At 38.2% G+C, this 22,565-nt stretch overlaps 1 protein-coding gene across 1 annotated transcript in view; it reads right to left on the bottom strand.

The window, feature by feature from the left end:
• Positions 1-22,565, bottom strand: part of SEC23A (SEC23 homolog A, COPII coat complex component) — a gene marked incomplete at both ends in the record, with an annotated part of 59,830 nt that overhangs the window by 34,402 nt on the left and 2,863 nt on the right. The window contains 8 exons of the mRNA XM_080706960.1: positions 1,065-1,145; positions 4,192-4,315; positions 5,801-5,916; positions 8,796-8,954; positions 14,387-14,531; positions 15,727-15,806; positions 20,245-20,481; positions 21,956-22,042. Of these exons, the coding sequence (XP_080563086.1) occupies positions 1,065-1,145; positions 4,192-4,315; positions 5,801-5,916; positions 8,796-8,954; positions 14,387-14,531; positions 15,727-15,806; positions 20,245-20,481; positions 21,956-22,042 (1,029 nt within the window). The remainder of the gene's footprint in view (positions 1-1,064; positions 1,146-4,191; positions 4,316-5,800; positions 5,917-8,795; positions 8,955-14,386; positions 14,532-15,726; positions 15,807-20,244; positions 20,482-21,955; positions 22,043-22,565) is intronic.

Genomic DNA, 22,565 nt, shown 5'->3' on the forward strand with positions numbered 1-22,565 from the left:
GTGTGTGTGTGTGTGTGTGTCACTGTGGACAGAACTTAGGAGCCTTCTACTTTCACACCCCCAGAGTGTGTGTGTGTGTGTGTGTGTGTGTGTGTGTGTGTGTGTGTCACTGTGGAAAGAACTTAGGGGCCTTCTACTTTCACATCCCCAGACCTATTTTTTGGTGGTACTGGGGTTCCTGGAAACACTTCTACCTCCAGGTTACACTCCCAGACCTATTTTTTTTTTTTTTTTTTTAATTTGGAAACAGGGTCTCTTAAGCCAGCAAGGCTGGCTTCAAACCAGTGCGATCCTCCTGTCTCTGCCTCCCAAGCACAGGGATTACAAGCGTGTGCCACCACGCCCGGCTCCCAGACCTATTTTTTAAATTTTTATTTGGAAAAATAGTTTCACTAGGTTGCTGATCCATCACACCCAGCTCTATCAATTTTAACTTTCAGAAACTTCCAAATTTCCAAACCATGAGATTTTTTTTAAGGCACCTTGGGACAAGAAACAACTTAGAAATAAAATAATAGAAGACTGGTGACAGTATAAAAGTTTAATTTAGGACGGATGTTCTACAGTATACGAAAAGAGCAACCACAAATAGAAATATACCAATGGAAGACAAACCATATAAAATAGCCTATGCATTTGGGAGGCTGAGACAGGAGGATTGTAGTTCTCAGACAGCCTCAGCTACTTAGTGAAGCCCTTTGCAACTTAGTGAGACCCTGTTTCAAAATAAAGAATAAAAAATAAGCTGGGCATGGTGGCGCACGCTTGTAATCCCAGTACTTTGGAGGCTGAGACAGGAGTATCAGGGTTCCCAGTAAGTCGCAGCTACTTATGTACGGCCTCCGCAACTTAGTGAGACTCTGTTTCAAAATAAAGAATAAAAAATTGATCTGGAGGGTGTAGCGCGGAGGTAGAATGCCTTTAGGTTAAATCCCCAGCACCACACACACACACAAAAAAAAAAAAACAGCCCATGTAATTTCAAAAGGAATACCACCTCAGGTCTCTGTTGGTGTTGCCTTAAGAATTAACTGTATTTTCTTTTTAGAATAAAAGTGACTTACATTTTCAGACACACAGGGTCCTTTAGAATTGAGAGACACACAGGGTCCGATTGCTCCTGAAATCTTTATTTCTCTTGATGTCTACAAAGTAAGAATATAATATGTTTGGTTTCTTCAAGGATAAGCTAATATGTTCAACTATAAGTATTTAAGAATTTTATATATTTTTTATGAACTGGGGATGGAACCCAAAGGCATTCTACTTCTAGGCTACACTCCCAGCTCTACTTATTTATTCTTTATTTTGAAACAGGGTATCACTAAGTTGTAGAAGGCTCACTAAGCAGCTGAGGCTGGCTGTGAACCTGCAATCCTCCTATCTCAACCTAAGACTACAAGTGAGTACCATCAAATCCAGCCATATTCTTCCATATTTAAAACTCAAAAGCCAATGGAAATATATTAACATTAAAAAAAAATCACTGAGCACTAATTTACTGACAACTGCCAAATATAAAATTTAGCTCTAACAATTTAATCCTCTATTTCTTTTTTTTTTTTTTTTTTTTTTTGGTACTGGGGGTGGAACCCAGGGGCATTTCTACCTCCGGGCTATACTCCCAGACCCATTTTATATTTTATTTGGAAACAGGGTCTCACTAAGTTGCTGAGAGCCTCACTGAGTAGCTGAGGCTGGCTTCAAACCTGTGCAAGCCTCTTGTCTCAGTCTCCCAAGCGCGGGGATTACAAGCGTGAGCCACCACACCCGGCTAATTCTCTGTTTCTATTAGCCCACAGAAGGCCTCCATTTGAGAACCTCACCCTGAATTCAAACTTATACCATACCCCAAATTCAAATATCCTAATCCTTAGCCGGGCGTGGTGGTGGCACATGCTTGTAATCCTCGCGCTTGGGAGGCTGAGACAGGAGGATCGCACAGGTTTGAAGCCAGCCTCAGCTACTTAGTGAGGCTCTCAGCAACTTAGTAAGACACTGTTTCCAAATAAAGTATAAGATAGGTCTGGGAGTATAGCCCAAAGGTAGAAAAGCCCCTGGGTTCCACTCCTAGTACCACCAAAAATTAAAAAATAAATAAAAAACAAATATCCTAATCCAAAACCTTAGACATCATCTATTTTTTCTCCCACAGGAAAAAAAAAATATGTCAAAATTGTTCTCTCACTATTCTACTGCCACAAAATTTAAATTATCACATTATCTTCTATCAAAAAAAAAAAAAGAGAAAGCCTATTTCAGTTTTCTTGCTTGAGATTCTTTTAAGGATCTATTCTGAATACCACCGTTAGACAAATTTTACCCAAAACACAGTTCTTCCTTAAATTGTCATGATTTCTGCATCCCCAAAAGTACTACCAATTCACATAACTAAACCTATTTCTCTAATATTTCAATACAAACAATCTACTCACTTTGTTTCAAAATAATAGATTCTCACTTCTGTACCTCAACCTGGGCTCCCAAGAAAATGCACTGTCCTCTCATCTTCCAAAAACAACTCTAAGTCATACCATCTTAGGATAAATTCTGTCCTACATACATTTCTTTTTTTTTCTCACCTTTTTTCCTCCTTTTAAAATGTTTTTAATTTAGTATATCTTTATAATAGTTTGCATGATCAAACTACTCTCTGGGATGTAGAAATAATTAAAAGAAAATACATCTCCAAGACAGACGTGGTGGCACAGTAAGTAATCCCAGTACTTGGGAGGCTGAGACAGGAGAATCACTGGTTTGCAGCCAGCCTCAGCTACTTGGTGAGTCTCTCTGCAACTTAGTGAATCCCTGTTTCATAAACAAAGAATAAAAAAGTAGTGTTAGGGGTGTAATTTACGGGTAGAATGCCCCTGGGTGCAATCTCTATTACTACACATATATCCAGAGGAAAGAAAAAAAAAAATCTCCAAATCACACTGAAAAATCAAGTATCCATTCCAGGGAGCTAAAAAGAATAGAATTCTATTCACAATTATGTTACAAATTCCCTCAAAAAAAAAATTTTTTTTTTGAGTGGGCACTGGGGTTCTTGGAAACCCTTCTACCTCCGGGCTACACTCCCAGACACCCGATATATATATTTTTTAATATAAATATATATTTATATATATTTATATATTATATTATATATATTATATATATATATATTTTTTTTTTTTTGAAACAGGGTCTCTTAAGCCATAGAGGCTGGCTTAGAACCTGCGTGATCCTCCTGTCTCCGCCTCCCAAGCGCGGGGATTACAAGCGTGCGCCACCACGCCCAGCCAAATTCCCTCAACTTTTATGGTACTTTTATAACTTTCATCCTTTCACATGACTCAGCCTTTGTCTATAATGAAGACCTGCACCTTAGATATCCCTTGACATCACTACAATTTTCTAGTATAATGCTGGATTTATAGCACACATTCAATAAAATACAAGAATAATAATATTTAATGAAAATTCAAAATTAGTGTGCTTGTAGTACATGTACAACTAACACAAAGCCTGTCGGGTTTTTTAATCCAAATTTGAAATGAATAATAGATTTTATAACAACTGACTGGCCACAAAACTATACCATTTCAAAATCAAAATAGTTTATCTTAAATAAGATAATAGCTGGCATTAAAAAAACTAACAATAAAATAAATTTAGCAATTAAGACAAAATATACTAAAAATGTTAAATCCAATATAAACAAAGAGTTAAATTAAATTTCACCTATGTAATTCTAGTTTCTAACAACTGTTCAGAAAGACTCAGTCTCATTTTATATATATATATATATTTTTTTTTTTTTTTTTTTTTTTTTGCAGTACTGGGGATGGAACCCAGGGGCATTCTACCGCCAAGCAACACCCCCAGCCCTAGTTTTTATTCTTTATTTCGAAACAGGGTCTCACTGAGTTGCAAAGGGCCCCACCAAGTAGTAGCTTGAGGCTATCTGCAAACTGCAATCCTTCCTGTCTCAGACTCCCAAATGCTGGGATTACAAGCATGCACCACCATGCCTGGCTCATTATATATTTAATAGTAACATTTTTTCTGGTGAATGAAATCTCTAAGGTTTCAATATAAAATAACCACTATTTTCAAAGCACATATTATTTAATGAGATTTTAAAATTATGATCAAGCCAACAGTTTCTCTTGACAAACCTATCACATGTTAGGTTTTAGTCCTTACCTTTATTTCTAATGTACCACCAAAGCCCATTTTAAATTGTCCATGCATATCTTTGGTAAAGACTCTCTGAAAAGTTTGTTTGAATAAGGAAGTGTTGAAAGAATCACCCATTACCATGTATCCTCTACATGAAAGAACAAAAAAGGAACATATGTGACAAAATAAAGTGGGTTCATGTGTTAGCAAAAATTAAGTACCTATCAAGATTAGTGACAAATTTTAAAGATACTTCCTAAAAATATTCTGTATTACCATTATTTTTTTTGGCGGATCTGGGGATGGGACCCAGAGCCATTCGACCTCCGAGCTATACCCCCTGCCCAATTTTGTATTCTTTATTTTAAAATAGGGTCTCAATGAGTTGCGAAGGGCCTCACTAAGTGGCTGAGGCTGTCCGCAAACCGTGCACAACCACACCCAGCTGGCATTACAATTAATTTTAAAAATTCAAATCATACGAGAATATTCTTACACTACAAAATATCTCAAATCTGAGGGTATGTGAATGCTCCTAACACATTTGTCCTCAGTAATTTTTTAGAATTCTGCTTTAAGTACTTGGGAAGCTGAGACAGGAGGATCTCAGGTGTCCAAGAACAATCTAAGCAATAATGAGACTCTCAGAACCCTAGTGAGACCCTATTTCAAAAACAAAAACAAAAAAAAACTGGGGGAGTAGGTCAGAAGTAGAATACCCCAGGTTCAATTCCCAGCACAAGACATGTACACACACATACACACACAAAAAAAAAATCTGTTTTAAATAGTAATATATCCATATATTATAAAATTCAAGAGGCACAAAAAGGCATACAGTAACAATTGTGTCTCTCCTACTCCTTTCCAGTTCTCCATGTTAGTGAAGATAACTGAGTAGACAGCACACATTCTTATTCTTAAAAACAAATGTGTACAACCAGGCGTGGTGGCACATGCTTGTAATCCCCGCTCTTGGGAGGTGGAGACAGGAGGATCGTGCAGGTTTGAAGCCAGCCTCGCTGGCTTAAAGAGACCTTGTTTCCAAATTTAAAAAATATAAAAAATAGGTGTCTGGGAGTGTAGCCTGGAGGTAGAGGGTTTCCAGGAACCCCAGTACCACTAAAAAAAATTTTAAAAAAAAACAAATGTGTACATGTATATGTGTGTCACAGAACTTCTCAATGTTACACTGTGAATGAAAACACTTTTCAGTATGGATACATGCATATTTTTAATTTTAAAAAGTTTTAAAAAATATTAACTTGCAAATAAAAACTATTCTGAGATACCTTTTTTTTAAAAAAACCAGGGAATGAAGCCAAAGTCTTGCACCTGCTACGCAAGCACTCTACTACTAAGCAACATTCCCAGCCCTTTTCTATTTTTTTACTATTTTTATTTTTTATGTGTGTGGTACTAGGGATTGAAACTAGAGTCATTCTACCTCAGAGCTATACCCCCAGCCCTTTTTATTTTTGTTTTGAAATAAGGTTCTTGCTGTTAACAGATATTGTTCTAAAGTGGTAAGACTATGACTCTTTTATTTTCCCAAACTGTAATTATTGGTTTATAATTGCAAACTGTATTATTAATTTATAATTGCAAAAACCATGAAAATCTAAGTACATACCCGGTAAGGTTGGGGCAGCACTTCATTTCCAGCAGACCTGTCTGATCTAATGCACAAGCGTAGATATCAATAACATGGCCGGTTGTGGCAGCTCGATTAGCCAATGCTTCAAAATGCTAGGAAAGATTTTAATTAAGTCAAGCAATGCATAAATGTAATCATTCTATAAATGTTTTCCAATTAATAGATCAAAATGATTTAAGAAAGACTAAATGAATAATTCATAATATAATTTATCTTTAATTTTCTATAATATCTCAAAAGATGATACAATAACTTCTAGAAGTCTGATATTTTCATTCTTTTATTTAAAAGCCACTGATTCTAAATAAACCCCTAAATGGAGCAAAATTTAAAGAAAAGCATACTGAACATCTTGCTCTTCCTATATAAATATGGTAGAAAAACAATATAAAACTTTCATCAACTAATCCACACTCAAGGAACAAAAATATCCCAAAACTGAGAGATAATAACCTATGCAGTAGGAGAAAGCTTTCAACCTGTGCAACTTAGTGAGACTTATCTCAAAATAAAAAATAAAATGAGACAGGAATAGTGGCACCTATAATACAATAAAATGGGCTGGGAATGTAGCTCAGCAGTAAAGCACCCCTAGGTTCAGGGGGGTAAGAGGAGAGGACAACTGTGGCAAAAAAAAAAAAATTAATAATGCTGGATGTGGTGGCACACGCTTGTAATCCCAGTACTTTGGAGGCTGAGACTGGAGGATCACAGATTTTTAGTCAGCCTCAGCAACTAATTGAGGCCCTTGGGAACTTAGTGAGACCCTGTTTCAAAATAAAGAATAAAATCCCTGAGCTTGGGAGGCTGAGACAGAAGGATCGCACAGGTTCAAAGCCAGCCTCAGCTACTTAGTGAGGCTCTCAGCAACTTAGTGAGACCCTGTTTCCAAATAAAATATAAAATAAGTCTGGGAGCATAGTCCGGAGGTAGAAAGCCTCTGGGTTCCACCCTATTACCACCAAAAACAAAAAACAAAACAAAGAATAAAAAATAGGGCCAGAGGTATAGCTCATAGGTAGAATGCCCCTGGGTTCAATCCCAACTACCACAAAAAAAAAAACTTACAAAAATTATCTGTCATTAATTATTTTTAATAACCTAACAATGACTACCAAAACAATGTGATCATAGCTGGGCATGGTGGCACATGCTTGTAATCCTCATATTTGGGAGACTGAGACAAGAAGACCGCAGGTTCACAGCCAGGCAAATTTTAGCAACTTGGTGAGGCTCTATTCAGAAAAAAAATTAAAAGCCAGGCATGGTGGTGCACACTTGTAATCTCAATACTTGGGAGGCTGAAACATGAGGATCACAGGTTCAAAGCTAGCCTCAGCAACTTAGTGAGGCTCTCAGCAACTTAGCAAGACCCTGTTTCCAAATAAAAAATAAAATTAAATAGGTATGGGTATGTAGCCCAGAGGTAGAAGTTCCTTGGGTTCCATCCCCAGTACCACACACAAAAAAATTAAGAATACTAAATAAAATAGGGCTTAGACTATAGCTCATAGGTAGAACATCCCTGGGTTCAATTTCCAGCACCAAATGAACAACAAAAGAATGTCATAATAGAGCACAAATAAACTCAAACTGTAAACTCTAAAGAATCAAAAAAATAACCTAGGGACATTAATAAACAGAACCAATATGAGTCAAGAATCATCATTTTTTTTTTTAAATACACTTGAACAGCTGAGCATGGTGGTGCAGGATTGTAATCCCAGCATTTGGGAGGCTGAGACAGGAGGATCATGGTTCACAGACAGTCTCAGCTACATAGTGAGGCCCTCTGCAACTCAGTGAGACTCTGTTTCAAAATAAGGAATTTAAATAGAGCTGGGGGTGTAGCTCGGAGGTAGAATGCCCCTGGGTTCCATCCCCAGTACTGCAAACGAAAAATACACTTGCGAAAACCCACCAAAAGTGAAGGTAGATGAACAAGAAAGAACTCTAAAGAAAATAATGGCCCACTCAATCCACTCACCTCGAGGAAATGTGAGAGAAAGGAAAAATTGGAAAACCTAGGAAATGTTTCCTGAACACAAAGACTAACATTTTATAAACATTTTGTGAATAAAAATGCAAAAATTAAAAAGGCACAGAGGGTATCCTTAGGAACGAGCCTTTTTTTTTTTTTTTTAATAACCACTACTAAACCCAGCATTTGGGAGGCTGATACCAGAGGATCACGGTTCACGAACAGCCTCAGCTACTTAGTGAGGCCATTTGCACTCAGTGAGAGCCTGTTTCAAATTAAAGAATCAAAAATAGGACTGGGGGGATATGTAGCTCTGAGGTAGAATGCCCGTGGGTTCCATCCTCTGTACTGCAAAAAAAAAAAAAAAAAAAAAAAAAAAGATATACCCCTACAACCTACTGTATTTTTTATGGCATGAGGGATTGAACTCAGGGGGCATTCTACTTCTGAGCTGCACCCCAGCTCTATTTTATGTGAAAATAGGGTCTTGCTAAGTTGATGAGTCTCACTACTTGGTGAAACTGTCCTTGAACTTGCAATCTTCCTGTCTTGGGCTCCCGAACACTGGGATTACAAGTATGTCTCACCACACCCAACTGCAACGTACTACTAAAAAATACTGTGATCAGCATTCAGGAGGCGGAGACCAGATGATCATGGTTGGTAGACAGCCTCAGTTACTTATCAAGGCCCTTCGCAACTCAGTGAGACCCTGTTTCAAAAATAAAAAGAATTTTTAAAAACTAGGGCTGGGGTTGTAGCTTGGAGGTATAATGCCCCTGGGTTCCATCCCCAGTACCTCAAAAAAAAAAAAAAAGGAAAAACTATAACAACTTATCCAGAAAAAGAGACTATTTCTCTTCTTTTGAATAGTAATTATAATATCAAATTTCATTGATAATCAGATTTCTAAAAAGAAGTGCTTTTCCTCTTTCATTAAAAGAATATTTGTTGTCTAGAAAGTAAAGAAGACTTAAAAAACAAAATTACCTTCGTTCCCTTTTTAACATATTTGGCATTGTCTTTGTCAATGTCATGCCATGATCTTATCGGTGTCTTCAATTCATCTCCAACCACCATGCCAGGCCCCTGAGTGGCAGGACCGCCAATGAACATCATGATGCGTGCACCAGTGTTGGGGAAAGTACACTATGGGAAAAAGTAATCAGTCAAGAGTTGAAAGAAAAGTAAAAGGCATATGGACAAACACTTCTGAAAAGGATTTTTGATTATGTTATTTGTAGAAAAAAGAAAAAGCATTATTTTATAAAAATAACCAAATGATTAAAATGAAATTTAAAACAGGTGTTTGTTTGAAAGCCAAAAGTTCTCTTCTAAACAGCAGTGCATTACTAACCTTAAACTAATCTATAAACTTAATACATGTAAAGAGAGATATTTCTCCTGCTTAATAAGTTCGAGGTCCTAGACAGAGTAGACTAAGAAGAAAAATTAGAAAAGGCATCTTCTTCTTTTTGTTTGTTACTATTTGATTTTTTTTTTAATGGAGGTGCTGCAGATAGAACCTAGGGCCTTGTACATCCTAAACAAGCACTCTACCACTAAGCTATATCCCCAATCTTTTACTCTTGTTTTCTATGTTTAAAACATAAGCATGATTTAATATGTTTAGCTGAAGATGATGAATTAAGTACTCCAATATACTTTCCCTTCCTCTCATGATGCCACTGATATGAGAGAGTTGTATTGTTTAAAAAATAAGAGCCGGGGAGTGGTGGCGCATACCTGTAATCCCAGCATTTGGGAGGCTGGGATGGAAGGATCACAGTTTGTGGATAGCCTCAGCTACTTACTGAGGACCTCTGCAACTTAGTGAGAACCTGTTTCAAAATAAATAATAAAAAATAGGGCCAGGGTTGTAGCACGGAGGTAGAATGCCCCTGGGTTCTATCCCCAGACCCACAAAAAAAGAAAAGAAAAGAAAAAGAAAAAGAAAAAGAAAAAGAAAAAGGGAAAAAAAGAAAAAAAGAAGTAAATAGACAAGTGTGGTGGGACACACACTTAGAAGGCTGAGATAGGAAGATTACAGGTTCAAACACAGCCTAAGCAATTTAGTGAGACCCTGTCTCAAAAAAAAAAAAAAAAAAAAAAAAAGAGGGCTGGGGGTATAGCTCAGAGGTAGAACGTCCCTGGGTTCTATCCCCAGTACCACAAAAAAAAAAGTTCATGAATGGACTTTGAAAAGCACATCTGAGCCAGGCATTGTGGCACACACTTTTAATCCCAGTACCTGAGAGGCTGAAACAGAAGGATCACAGGTTCGCAGCCAGCCTCAGCTACTTGGTAAGGCTTCCACAACTTAGTGAGACCCTGTTTCAAAAGAATAAGGATAAAAATTAGGATGCAACTTGGAGATAGAATGCCCCTGGGTTAAATCCCCAGTACCAAAAAAAAAAAAGTACATTTGAAGAGTATAAAATCAAAAGACCAAAAAAAATAATAATAAAGCTGAAGTTTTCATACTGAAAGGGCCTACCAAAAGCCAAATATAATTTATAAAAAATAAATTAAACCTAAACACAGCCTGATGAAATTTCTAAACTCTAACACAAAGAAAACAATCTAAAAATGTCTAATAAGAAAAATAAATTTCCTTTAAAAAAATAAACTAAAGGAAATTATCATCAATTATCAAACTCTTATGTTAGAATACCAGAAGACTCAGCAACCCAGCAAAACCCCATTTGAAAATAAAAAATAAAATAGGGCTGAGGGTGTAGCTCAGAGGTAGAATGCTCCTGGGTTCAATCCCCATACCAAAATAATAATAATTAATAAATGAAAGAATACTAGAGAATAATGGCTCAAATTTCTGAGTGAAGATTATCGTAAACCCAAATTCTAGAGCCACCCAAACTACTAATACTAATAAAGTGAGAGGACAAAATTTTAAAAACATCTGAGGTCAGGTGCGGTGGCGCATGGTTGTAACCTCAGTACTTGGGAGGCTGAGATAGAAGGATCACAGGTTCATGGTCAGCTTCAGCTACTCAGTGAGACCCTCTGCAACTTAGTGAGACCCTGTTTCAAAATAAAGAATAAAAATAGGGGGTAGGAGTCTAGTTAAAGGTAAAATGCCCCTGGGTTCAATCCGCAATACTGCAAAAGTAAAATAAAATAATAAAAAATATTTATGGATATTCAAAAATTCAGAAAATTTATAAGAAATAAAAGGGCAACTAAGTATGAGCCAAGGGATATATACAAATATGAGCCAGGCGTGGTGGCACACACTTGTAATCCCCACGCTTGGGAGGCGGAGACAGGAGGATCACCTAGGTTCGAGGCCAGCCAGGCTGGCTTAAGAGACCCTGTTTCCAAATAAAAAAATATATTTAAAAAATTGGTCTGGGAGTGTAGCCCGGAGGTAGGAGGACTTCCAGGAACCCCAGTACCACCAAAAACAAATTGTGAAAAAAAAAGCTAAAAAAATAAAAGAAACTTTGACACAAATTCTTTTCTTTTTTCTTTTTCTTTTTTTTTTTTTTTTTTCGTGGTGCTAGCGGTAGAAGCCAGAGGATTTCTACCTCCAGGTATACTCCCAGACTTATTTTATATTTTATTTGGAAACAGGGTCTCACTAAGTTGCTGAGAGCCTCACTAAGTAGCTGAGGCTGGCTTTGAACCTGTGCGATCCTCCTGTCTCAGCCTCCCAAGCGCGGGGATTACAAGCGTGCGCCACCACGCCCAGTGACACAAATTATTTTCTATCAAGCAGCAAGGTTACTATGAAAAAGAATTCTATCTCCTTTATGTAATAATCATTCTGCTTTACTCTATAATTAATAATACTTATATGATATTAAGAATATTTTATTTCCAAATTCTATAAAGTTATTAGACAAAATACAGAGTATATTTTTCAAGCTGCATTATAGCTTCATAGCAGAAAGTAAATTATATAAACTGACAAATTTTTTTTGTTGTTGCTGGTACTGGGGTGGAACCCAGAGGCTTTCTACCTCCAGGCTATACTTCCCTACCTATTTTATATTTTATTTGGAAACAGGGTCTCACTAAGCTGCAGAGAGCTTCACTAAGTAGCCAAGGCTGGCTTCAAACCTATGTGACCCTCCTGTCTCAGCTTCCCAAGCGCTGAGATTACAAGTGTGCACCACCACACCCGGCTTTAAACTGACAATAATTTTAAAAATCATATGACTAACAAATCTGCAGAGAAAGATAAAGCTGCCTTTTACTTTTCACTTTTATACATTTTTGTATTGTTTGGGTTTGGATGTTGTTTGTATGTTGTGTTGTCTAAAATTAGTTCAATAAGCAAAAGTATTCTGTATTCTGGTTACTGGAGGTAATACTCATGTAAAAATTAATAATGAAAAACATGATTAAGTAAAAGTAGATAAGCACACACTTTCACAAAATTAGGACATGAATAACATCCGAATTTTAATACTCTTATAGGTTAAAACAACAACAAAAAAGGCACTTATCCCTCTGAGCTCTCCCACGCTCACTGCAGTCATTCACCCAGAGCAAGGACATTTAGGGGACACACACATGGAAGAGAGAAGTGGGAAGCCAGCAAAAGGCCTAGAGCGACTCAAAATTTAATAAAAACTTAGAAGCACAAAAGAAAAGCTAGAAAACAACCTAGAAAAAGAAAATGAAATAAAAAATATAAAGTGCTGAAAGGGAAAGCAAGCTATGATCCAATTTATGTATAACTGGAGCTCTTAAGATAAAACCACAATACAAAACTGATACTTAAAACTATAACCCAAGAAAATTTTAAGGCAATTAAATAACTGAATATACATCTAGAAAAGGCCTAGTGGTTTACTAGAGAAAACCTCTAATAGCCGGGCGTGGTGGCTCACACTTGTAATCCCAGCATTTGGGAGGCTGAGACAGGATGATTGCAGTTCATGGTCAGCCTCAGCTACTACTTAGTGAGGCCTTTTGCAACTCAGTGAGATCCTGTTTCAAAATAAAGAACAGAAAATAGGGCTGGGGGGTAGCTAGGAGGTAGAATGCCCTGGATTGCATGCCCAGTACCACAAAAAAAAAAAAAGGAAAACCTATAATAATCATCCTAATACTAATAGATTATAAATCTCTCATTCAACACCAATGGGTAATAATGTAATTAATCTTTCCTATGTAAAGAAGCCTCCATTTAAAAAAAAAAAAAAAACTGTTAGAACCAAATTCTGGGAGCTTCTGGGTAACTGAACACACGGAAGTGCCTGGAGGGTGGCATACCCAAAGAAATCTTGGGAGCTCCATCCTTTACTTTATGCATTTCTTCCATCTATCCTTTGTTATATTCTTTTTTTTTTTTTTTTTTTTTTTGGTACTGGGGGTGGAACCCAGAGGCTTTCTACCTCCAGCCCTATTTTATATTTTATTTGGAAACAGGGTCTCACTAAGTTGCTGAGAGCCTAAGTAGCTGAGGCTGGCTTCGAACCTGTGTGATCCTACTGTCTCTGCCTCCCAAGCAAGGGGATTACAAGCATGTGCCACCACGCCCGGCCTTTGTTAAATTCTTTATAATAGGTAGATTAGGTGTTTTACCAAGTTCTGTGAGCCCCTCTAGCAAATTAATCAAACTTGAAAAGGAAGTTGCTGGAATTCCCAACTTATAGCTGGTTAGTCAAAAGTATAGGTGACAACCTACTACTTGTAACTGATACCTGAAACAGGGAACAGCCCCATGAAACTGAGGCCTTAATCTGTGAAATATGATGCTACCTGTAGATAGATAGTATAAGAAATGAATTAAATTATAGACTTATAGGACATTCAAGTGGTATTCCCTATAAGACTGCATCATTAGTGTATGGGTTAAGACTCACACATACCTAATGTAACTGAAGTTGATTTTTTTTTTTTTTTTTTGGTGGTGCTGGGGTTCCTGGAAGCCCTTCTACCTCCGGGCTACACTCCCAGACCTATTTTAACATTTTTTATTTGGAAACAGGGTCTCCTAAGCCAGCGCGCGCGGCTGGCTTCGAACCTGCGCGATCCTCCTGTCTCCGCCTCCCAAGCGCGGGGATTACAAGCGTGCGCCACCACGCCCGGCTGATTTTTTTTTTTTCAGTATTGAAGATGGAACACAGAGACATTCTACCACCAAGCTATACCCCAACCTCTATTTTTTATTCTTTATTTTGAAACAAGGTCTCAGTGAGTTGCAGAGAGCCTCACTAAGTAGCTGAGGCTGAAGGAGAAGCACAATCCTCTTGTCTCAGCCTCCCAAGTCCTGGAATTACAAACATGCACCACCACACCTAGCTCAGGTTTTTGTTGCTGTTATTGTTCTTAGCTTACTTTTTTTTCACCCAGAGTCCTTTTTTTTTTTTTTTTTTTTTTTTGTCTTTTTGGAACTGGGGATTGAACCCAGAATGTCACACCTACAAAGCAGGAGCTTTGCCACTGAGCTATATCCCAGGCCCCTACGTTGATTATTAAGTGCAAGAATAAAAAGAAAAAGCACTGTGATTTGGTTGTCTTACACCCTTAAAATTCCATACACACATACACACACACGCACAACACATATTCAAATTTACGTTCCAAAATCAATTCATGATCACCACCTCAAGTAGTCCTACAGCTATGGAAAGTGCCACTCCTGAGGAACGCAAAGGTCTCTTTCCCTGCGGTACAGGCCAAGGGTCTCGCTGAAGTTCTCCCAGAAGATCTGTGAGATTCATGTCTATTTTCTGGACTGGCTGTAAGAATCTGCAAAACAAAATTACAAAGCCTTTCAAATATGTGAGTGAGGGTTTAACAAACTTTCCTAGAAATAGAGAAAAATACTTTAAATATGCAACAAACCACTGGTTTTTCAAACTGTGTGCATCAAAAAAAAATTTTTTTTTTTTTGTGGTACTGGGGGTGGAACCCAGAGGCTTTCTACCTCCAGGCTATACTCCCGAACCTATTTTATATTTTATTTGGAAACAAGGTCTAAGTTGCTGAGAACCTCACTAAGTAGCTAAGGCTGGCTTCAAACCTGTGCGATCCTCCTGTCTCAGCCTCCCAAGTGCGGGGATTACAAGTGTGCGCCACCATACCTGGCTTCTTTATTTTATTTTTTTGGTGGTACTGGGGTGGAACCCAGAGGCTTTCTACTTCCAGGTTATACTCCCAGACCTATTTTATATTTTATTTGGAAACAGGGTCTCACTAAGTTGCTGAGAACCTCACTAAGTAGCTGAGGCTGGCTTCGAACCTGTGCGATCCTCCTGTCTCAGCCTCCCAAGCGCAGGGATTACAAGCGTGCACCACCACGCCCGGCTAGAAATTTATTTTAAAAAAGATCAGTAGGTTGAGAGGCTGAGACAGGAGGATCACAGTTCACGGACAGCCTCAGATACTTAGTGAGGCCCTTTGCAACTCAGTGAGACCCTGTTTCAAAATAATCAAAAATAGGGCTTGGGCGTAGCTCGGGGGTAGAATGCCCCTGGGTTCCCTCCCCAGTACCATCAAAAAAAAAAAATCAGTGGGTCTGGGCACAGGCCCATGAATCCGCATTTCAAACAAGTTCCCAGGTGATCTGATGCTTCTCAATTAAGAACCACAATGCTGAGCTCAACTGCTATGCACAAACACTCCAACCAAGAGTACTCAGGACTTCATTTTTCATCTACTCATCCAGCAGGTTTTAAGATCACTCAAAAAATTATTAGTTTATACTGAACTTAAAAAAAATCAGGAATATACCAAAACTAAACTCCTTATATTGTAATGGTGAAAAACAAACCATTTCAGTGATATGATTATACATCAACTCTTTAAATGGTAAATTAGTGCAATCCATTTATATTCCTGAAAATGTGTAATAACACGGTATCACTGAATGCCTACATTCAAATTAAGGGTGTGAGATGCTTAAAATAGCTTGCAAAATTCTGCTATTACATTTGATTATTACCTGTTGGAAGGAGGTGGCTGCTGTGCTTGAGGACCACGTGTTGCTTGAGTAACTGGTACTTTAGAAAGTCCCAGCATTTCCTGCAAAGAGAAGATTACCTGAGTGATATCTATGTAATTGCTTCCACAAAGATTTATCAACAATTTACCACATATGAAATGCTGTGCTACAAAGCAGGTACACAAAAACAAAAGACAAAAGGTTTCTTTCCTCAATGAAAACAGTTCAGTTTGGATGATAATAAAAAAAAAGAACAATTCAGTGAAATAATCATCACGAGAGAGCAAAGTACAAGGTGTTATGTGAACAAACAGAAAGGACACAAACTAGGGTGTCACTCAAAAGTAGAATGCCCCTGGGTTCTATCTCTAGTACCACACAAAAAGTAAACAAAATTTTAAAAAAACAAAAAATAAAAAATGCTTGGGTATAGCTCAGAGATAGAATGTCCTTGAGTTCATTCTCCAGTATCACAATAATAATAATTCATTCAGAGAACCGCAAAAAATAAAAATAAAAAATACCCCTGCCGTTATGGAAATTAAAATCTGGAAACAAAAAGAAATTAATCAAATCATCAGATAAATAAGTGTGAAACCGAATGATAAGTATTATGAATGAAAAGTACATGGGATTACACGAAGAGGATTATACAGTATATATGCCTTCTGAGTATAGACTTCTTGTGTGTGTGTGATAAGGGAGATGGAACCCAGGGACATTCTACCTTCGAGCTACACCCCCAGTCCTATTTTTTCATTCCTTATTTTCAAACAGGGTCTCGCTGAGTTGAAAAAGGCCTCACCAAGTAGCTGAGGCTGTCTGCAAACCGCGATCCTCCTGTCTCAGCCTCCCAAATGCTGGGATTACAAACATGAACCACCACACCTGGCTAGTGTATACTTCTTAATTGTCTAACTTAATGTCTAATCCAACTGCCAGCTTTGTTTTGAATTTCAAGTGTGCACAATGTCTAATCATATAAAAATAAGCCAGGCATGGTAGCACACACCTGTAATCCTAGTACTTGGGAGGCTAAAACAGGAGGATTACACAGGTTCAAAGCCAGTCAGCCAGTCTGGCTACTTCATGAGGCTCTCAGCAACTTAGTGAATAAACTGTTTCCAAATAAAATATAAAACAGGCCAGCCAGGCATGGTGATGCACACTTGTAATCCCAGCATTTGCGAGGCAGAGACCAGAGGACTGAGGTTGGTGGACAGCCTCAGCTACTTACCAAGGCTCTTTGCAACTCGTAAGACCTGTTTCAAAACGAAAAAGGCTAAAAATTAGAGCTGGAGGTGTAGCTCAGGAGTACAATGCCCTTTGGTTCCATCCCTACTACCAAAAAAAAATTATATACATATATAATGTCTTGGAATGTAGCCCATACGTAGAAAGCCCCTGGGTTCTATTTCTAGTACCACCAAAAAAATACATAAATAAAATAATAATAATGTTATTTTACTAAAGTTTTCTTAAATCTAAAAGTGCTTAGTCATGAAGTAGTAGAGTAAAACATAACAATCAGAAAGCCCAAATATCTGCAAAGATCAAAAATTATTAAACTGCCAGGCGTGGTGGCACACGCTTGTAATCCATGCGCTTGGGAGGCTGAGACAGGAGGATCGCATGGGTTCGAAGCCAGCCTCAGCTACTTAGTGAGGCTCTCAGCAACTTAGTGAGACCCTGTTTCTAAATAAAATATAAAATAGGTATGGGAGGATAGCCTGGAGGTAGAAAGCCTCTGAGTTCCACCCCTAGTACCACCAAAAAATAAAAAATAAAAATTATTAAACTAATCCTTGACTGTTTTCTATATGCTATCAGGAATAGCAAAGTGTGTGTGTGTGTGTGTGTGTGTGTGTGCGCGCGCGCGCGCGCACGCATGTGCGCACACTACTGGTAATTGAACCCAGAAGCACTCTACCTCTGAACTATACCTTCAGCACTTTTTTTGTTATTTTTTTGCTTGGAAACAGGGTTTCACTAAATTGCAGAGGCTGGCCTCAAACCTTCAATCCTCCTAACTCAGACTCCAAAGTACTGAGATTACATGCACGTGCCACTACACCTACTTTTTACTCAGAACCTTGCTACAGTTTGGGTATGAGGTGTCTCCAGAAAAGCTCATGTACTGGCAACTCAACAAAACCCAGAGACAAAATAACTGAATCAGGGCTCTAATCTCATCTGTGGACAACCCCACTGATGGATTAATCATTTGAAAGGACTTGCTGGGTGGTCACTGCAGGCCAGCAGGGGTCTGGCAGGAGAAGGTCGATCACTGTGGACACAGCCTTGGCATCAGTCCCTCCTTGGTTGCTCTCCTTCTGCTTCAGCTGTCCTGAGCAGCTTTCCTCCACACAGCCTGAGGCCATGTTTCTGCCTTGGAACCACCCACCCATTGACTGAACCTCTGAAACCATGAGCCCACACCATTTCTTCCTCTAGGTTGATCAAGTCAGGTATTTTGGTCAAAGCAACAAAAAAACTAACTAAAACAGACCTACAATGTACCAGAATGTGAGCTAAACTCTTCTGTGTGGGTAGGGAGGGGAGAGGTGCTGGGGATTGAATTCAAGAGGCTTCTCTATCAGAGCTACAACCCCAGCCTAATTTTTAAATTTTGAAACAAGGTTTCACTAGGTTGCTGAGGCTGGTTTCAAACCTGGGATCCTCCTGTCTCATCTTCCCAAATACTGGGATTACATAGGTATATGACACCACACTTGGCTCTAAACTTTTTATATACGTATTATTTTCACACAAAATAATAATTTAATTTCTACTTTACAAGTGAAAATTGACAATCAGAGACTAATCTGTCTAAGGTTATACAACTGGTAATTAACAAAACAAGATTTTAATCCAGAGACTAATTTGTCTAAGGTTCAATCCCCAACACCACAAAAAAAAAACAAACCTCAACCTATATCTCTATTTACAGATGACAAACTAAAGCACCGAGATTAAAACTAAATCACTTTCTCTCATCTCATGGAAATAAATGTCTACCCTCTCCAAGATCCTCTGCTCCCTGTACTCCTTAAGGAATCCCTGCCAAGCCTTCTGAAGCCTCATTCTGCTCAGCTCACTCTTGCTGGCACTCACCCTTTTTTTTTTCCCTGTGGGCTGGGGGTTGAACCCAAGGGCATTCTACTTCTGAGCTACACTCCCAACCCTTGTGGGGTTTTTTTTGTTCTGAAACAGTCTTGCTAGGTTGCTCAGAGTCTTGCTAAGTTGCTGAGGCTGTCCTTGAACCTAGTACAGGATTACAGGTGTGGGCTGTCAGGCCCAATACACTCACCCTCTTTATTCTCTTTCCTTTCTGTGTATAAATACATCCAAGTGTCTCTCCTCCTTAAATACTTTCAATTTGGTTCCTGCTCAAATTCCCACAGCCTCCTTCCTTTTCTTCAATAACAAACCTCTTCGACAAAAACCTCTTAAAAGAACAAATTTGAACTCTCTGCACTTCCACAATCTCATTCACTACTCATTTACTACTCACAGTCCTCCTCATGCAAATTCCTCCAGAAAGTTCTCTTAGTTAACTATAGCATCACAATCCCAGTTTGTCAAGCTTAAATAAAGAGTCGTTCTCAAAAATCTCTTCCTTTCTTTTTCATTTCAAGCTACCTGGATGCCTCCAAAGTCTGATTTCAGGTCTGCTGGCTTTTTGCCAGGCTTATCTGTCATCTTCTAGGATAACTGTTCTCAACTGAGCTTGTACCACAATCACTTAGAAGGTTTTTTGAAAATCCTTCCATAAACAACACTGGCCTCCCAACCACCTCCGAGTACAAACACACATTCACTTACTCTGTTTTGTTCTGTGGGGCTGGGGATTGAACCCAGGGGCATTCTACCTCCAAGCTACAACCCCAGCCCATTTTATTTTTTGTTTGGAAACAAGGTTTCACAGATGACAAATTAAAGCACAGAGAGATTAAACTAAGCCAAAATGTCTGGGCAAAAAGAGCAAAATCTCTGGGCAAAAAAGTCTAAAAAATATTCCCAGACAATTCTACTATGGTACACCTAACTCCCTTTCCCTGGAAGAAAAAGCTTGAGTTTTCTCCAATGATGAACATTATTAAAGTATATATACATACCCATATTTCATACAGAAATAATTCATACTTCTGAAAATACATCCCCTTGCCAAACATACTAAAAGCATTTAGTTCCTAAGTGAGAAGTCAAGAAGAGCTAATACTGTATGGTTTCTCCCTCAGTCTTCAGCATGACTCTTCTATGAGCCTTTTAAATCTCAAATAACATACTTTTCATTACACATTAGCTTTTAAAAATACAGTTAAAAGTAGAGTCATCCATCTGTATGATAGCAATTTAAGGCACATGAAAGAAAAGTGATGTTAACACTAAATTTAAAGGGTTTGTTGTAATCACATTAGTCATTCATACTTTTTGATGTTCTAGAAACACATAACCAGAAGACATATATAAACTTTACATAAAGTGACGTTTTCAAATGGGTTTAAAACTAGTTACCTGCAGTTGTTTAGCAGACAGATCTTTTGTTCCTCTGAAGACATAGCTTTTTGAAATGCCTTCACATCCAAGTTCATGAACCTGCACCATCCTCCCAAAGGTAATAAGTCCAACCAAAGCTGTTGGTGGCAAAAGACTTAACGACATCTGCATGGATTCTTTCAAGGCTTGTAAATCTTCATCCTCCATGCAAGTATCAACCACATAGAGGAATATCAAAGGCATCTGAGGACCACGCTTTTAAAAACAGTTTGCAATAAGAAGAAAAGTATTTTTAAAAGGTAGTAACACTTTAGCACAATATTATTATACATATATATGTATGTGTGTGTATATATAATGTATATACATGTATATATATGTATATATATGTATGTATGTGAATATATATATATATATTAGTATTGGGGAATTGAACCCAGGGGCATTCTACTTCCAAGCTACACCCCCACCTCTATTTTTTACTCTTTTTTTTTTTGGTGGTACTGGGGTTCCTGGAAGCCCTTCTACCTCCGGGCTACACTCCCAGACCTATTCTTACATTTTTATTTGGAAACAGGGTCTCCTAAGCCAGCGGGCGCGGCTGGCTTCGAACCTGCGCGATCCTCCTGTCTCTGCCTCCCAAGCGCGGGGATTACAAGCGTGCGCCACCATGCCTGGCCTTTTACTCTTTATTTTGAAACAGGGTCTCACTAAGTTGCAGAGGACCTCACTAAGCAGCTTAGGCTGGCCGCAAACCTGCAATCCTCCTGTCTCGGCCTCCCAAGTACTAGGATTATAAACATGTGCCACCATGCCCAGCTACTTCAGCACAATGTTTAACACAAATGTACACAATGGAATCCTAATACATGCATACATGGAATTCTAATAAAGCCATTACAGAAATGAAACTGGTTATATGCATTGTCATAGAGAAATATCCAAGACAGAGCATCACTAGAGGAAAAATTAAGTTTAAAAACATTCTATGTAGCCAGGCATGGTAGCCCATGCTTGTAATCCCCGCGCTTGGGAGGCAGAGACAGAGGGATTGTGCAGGTTCGAAGCCAGCCTCGCTGGCTTAAGAGACCCTGTTTCCCAATAAAAATATAAAAAACAGGTGTCTAGGAGTGTAGCCCAGAGGTAGAAAGGTTTCCAGGAACCCCAGTACCACCAAAAAGGGAAAAAAAAAAAAAAAACATTCTATGTAGTTACATAGAGGGAACTTCCACTTTCCATTTTATTTAATTACATAAGGTTTTATTTCTTATAACAAATACTACTTTTAAAACAATAAAATAACCATAAACTTTAGAAACAAAGTGAGATGACTTTTATAAAATATTTATCTTAATTATATTATCAATTAAACCCAAGGACATTTCAGCAAACATCAGAATTATATTAACTGAATATGTCTAAGTTGACCTTCCAAATAGAAGAGTTGTACTTTATTGCTCACTGATCTTGTCAGTGTAGGAAATCATACCATCCTACCCAGTATTTGACGACCCATCAAATAACTGGTTCAGGACCGGCCTCAGCAACATAGCGAGACTCGGTTTCCAAGGGAGATGACATTACTCAAACTGACCTAGACAGTTCTTACCACTGAAATACTTCAATTCACTGTACGATGATGCCTTTTATATCAATCTCAATTTAACAATTATTTTGGTATAAACTACTCAATATTTAAAACGTTCTTAAATATTTGTTATGTTCTTACCAGAACTACATACTCAATGCTAGAAAACTGGGGTAAAAGTTCAGCAGGCTGATTCAGTTCAGATATCCCAGCATAAGTCGGTGGAAACTACAAAAAAAATACAGTTTCAACAAATTATTTGCCAAAAAGAATAATAAAATTTTAAACTGAAAATAAATAATTATGTCCTGATCATTTCATTATTAAGAAATGATACTTTCAGCCAGGCAGGATGGTACATGCCTGTAAACCCAGTACTTAGGAGGCTGAGATAGAATGATTACAGCCTCAAGGTCAGCCTCAGCAATTTAGTAAGACTCTCAGCAATTCAGCAAACCCTGTTTCAAAATAAAATAGGGCTGCAGGTGTAGCTTGGAGGTAAAATGTCTCTGGGCTCAATCTCTAGTACCACCACCACAAAAAAAAAAAAAAAAAAAAAAAAAAAAAAAAAAAAAAAAAAAAAACAACTTTCAGCCGGGCTTGGTGGCGCACGTTTATAATCCCAGCATTTGGGAGGCTGAGACCGGAGGATTGCCGTTGGTGGAGAGCCTCAGCTACTTAGTGAGGCCCTCTGCAACTCAGTGAGACCCTGTTTCAAAATAAAGAATAAAAATAGGTCAGGGGTTGTGAC

The sequence above is a fragment of the Muscardinus avellanarius genome (genome assembly GCF_963383645.1).
Source record: "Muscardinus avellanarius genome assembly, chromosome: 12".
Classification (NCBI taxonomy): Eukaryota; Metazoa; Chordata; class Mammalia; order Rodentia; family Gliridae; genus Muscardinus; species Muscardinus avellanarius.